The following is a 2,500-nucleotide window of genomic DNA, read 5'->3' as shown; positions in this document are numbered from 1 at the left end:
CCAAATCTATTGAACAAGGAAATGATAATACCTATGTTGGAAATTCACATTAGATTAATTCTTAAAAAATCAAATTCTGAGATTTTTTTGTTCTCCAAAAAATAAATATATATGTATATATTACATTTCCACATATGACAGCAGCCCATTTCTATAATTTTTTTACTGGCAGTTCAGTTCAGAAATTTTGGTACAGTAATACAGAATGCATAATAATCTTAAAAAAAAAAAAAAAGTTGTTTCTACAACAGAACTTATATAGATATTATGACGCAGACCTATTACAGAAATATACCGAGAGAAATAAACCATGTCTTAGTAGACACCGAGAAGACACGAATTTTCAATGGGTATTTTACCGACATTACCCGGCAGTTTCCTTGAGAAATTTAATTAATGCCCACCCACTTATTGGAACTAATATCTTTGTTAATGTAGGATTGCGTTGATTAAGACCACTATAAATGTACACTGGACAACACAAGGAATCCGTCGATACCAATTTCGATGGGGGTTTACAACGCAGACCAATTATAGGAATTAACCGATTATTCTGCAGAACATACTATTACGTAATCCTTCAGTTCATGCAATGGTAAAATTCAACCTGGCTTTCTTATTCTTTGACAATAAATGGCCAGAGATATCGAGAGGCTCCATCTTTGCAGAATATACAAGGAGGAAGCTTATTTGCCTCGCCAAAAATCCGCATTCTTTGATAAAACAGACCGATGGTGAGTGATTTTCCTTTGCATTACCTGAACAGCATAATGTTTCTCCAAACACCCTGTCTTTGCTATCATAGTTTCCACGGGATCTTCTTCGTCGTCCTCCTCGCTAGGCATCCGGGAACGGTTGTGTGGATCAGTCGCCATTTTCACAGGCGTTTGTGTCTTAATTCCATTCACTGTCCCTGATTTTTGTTCATCTGCAGAGCTGATGGCGTCTAATAAGGCCTTCTCTTTACCGGTCGAATGTGGCGGCGTGGTGTGAGGTGCCGGCATGCGACCTTCAGAATGGGGAGAGTTTAATATATTAGTTTTCTGTCATTGTATAAAGATTATTGATTCTTCTGTTATTGAGAGACAAGTTAAGCAAGTAAAGTTAAGTGGGTAGAGTTTCGACATCAGAACCTAGATAGATATTCGCCCCTTAAAGTAACCATATTTGTAGGCTAGAAGTAAAATGGTGTGGTATTCTTACCGGATTTTGACACTCAAGACTTTGAGTAAAATCATTTTCGATTTCGGTTCTGTTTTATTTTTTTCCTTTTGTTAAAGTTCAAGATGTTTGAAGATATATTTCGCGCTTGTTGGAGTGAATACGGATAGAATTCTTAAGTTTACCCTTCAAAGGATGTCGCAATAGAAAACGATTCCATTAAACTCTAAGTACATTTTCTCGTCTATTTGAAGGGTAAACTTAACGAAATTCATGTATTTGTATATTTTCTCTAACGCCATTGAAATGTTTCTCAAGTATGGAAATCAAAAGAAACTGAACGAATATAAATATTATTCATTAATCAACAGCATGGCATTGAATCTAAGAAGCATGCAACTTGCACTCAGATTTTGCATTTCACTTTTCGGTTTTCAATAAGCTGCAACCTCGTAATCTTAAGAAGGAGGGGACTTTTTAGGATGTATTTTTGTTTAGTAGGTGGGTGTTTAGACAGTGGAATGAGGGAGGTATATATATCCCATGGTAGTAATTCAGATGTAAGGATTTTTGCGTGATATTTTTTTTTTGCAACATACGGCACTCACGGACTTGGGTATTTTCTAAATGATATTTAGATAGAATTAGGAAAATATAGGCTATAGAAGATTAACTAACAATAGTGATAATTTCCAAGTGTATATTTTGTAAAGTGGAGGTTAAATAACTGAATAGGCTCTTAACCCATTTAAGATCTGGATGAACCATTGGAAAAGCATATAATCTGTGAACAAAATCCTGAATATTATTGAATATCGATCCCGTTTTTGCAGAACACTAAAGCGAATTTCAAATATTCCCAAAGTAGTTTGTGAAGTTTAATGAAGCGTTGCATTTATGCCTCTTTTTATCACGCGTTATGTTCAATGAATTATTCTTTCCTTGCGAAGATATACAGGAAAAAGTTTGTTTTTTTTCGATGAAAATCTCCGTAAAGCGCATAGGGATTTTTTTCCATTTTTACCTAAAGAGTGTAATATCTTTCCTAAAGATGGAAACAAAAGTCAGGCAAAAAAAAAGAAAAGAAAAAAAAGAACTATAGACTACAATAAAAATATTCGAAAGGGTATTTATGGGGAAAACGTCGACTTAAAGTAAAAATGATTAGTGGGTTTTCCTCTAGAGAATCAAATGATATGAGTGGAGCGTCACAAGGATTAGGTTTTTGGCCTCTGATATGAAATGCAGTTTAAAATTATATTCGAAATTTTTATTCTACGGAAGGAGTTGAGATCCGAGAAAGTAATACTGGCATGACTTTCACATATGATATTGAGCA

General features: G+C 34.6%; 1 protein-coding gene across 1 annotated transcript in view; it reads right to left on the bottom strand.

Annotated features, from left to right (window-relative positions):
• The window catches only part of LOC147472309 (uncharacterized), a 9,205-nt gene extending 8,196 nt beyond the window's left edge, over nucleotides 1–1,009 (bottom strand). The window contains exon 1 of the mRNA XM_086549575.1: nucleotides 759–1,009. Coding sequence (XP_086405701.1) covers nucleotides 759–1,004 — 246 coding nt within the window. The 5' untranslated portion in view covers nucleotides 1,005–1,009. The remainder of the gene's footprint in view (nucleotides 1–758) is intronic.
• Between the last annotated feature and the right edge of the window lie 1,491 nt (nucleotides 1,010–2,500).

The sequence above is a fragment of the Penaeus japonicus genome, unplaced genomic scaffold (genome assembly GCF_977035675.1).
Source record: "Penaeus japonicus unplaced genomic scaffold, GWHDUDI00000001_assembly GWHDUDI00000002, whole genome shotgun sequence".
NCBI classification, from domain to species: domain Eukaryota; kingdom Metazoa; phylum Arthropoda; class Malacostraca; order Decapoda; family Penaeidae; genus Penaeus; species Penaeus japonicus.
The sequence above is the reverse complement of the archived record's forward strand: the minus strand, read 5'-3'. Positions and strand labels throughout refer to the sequence as shown.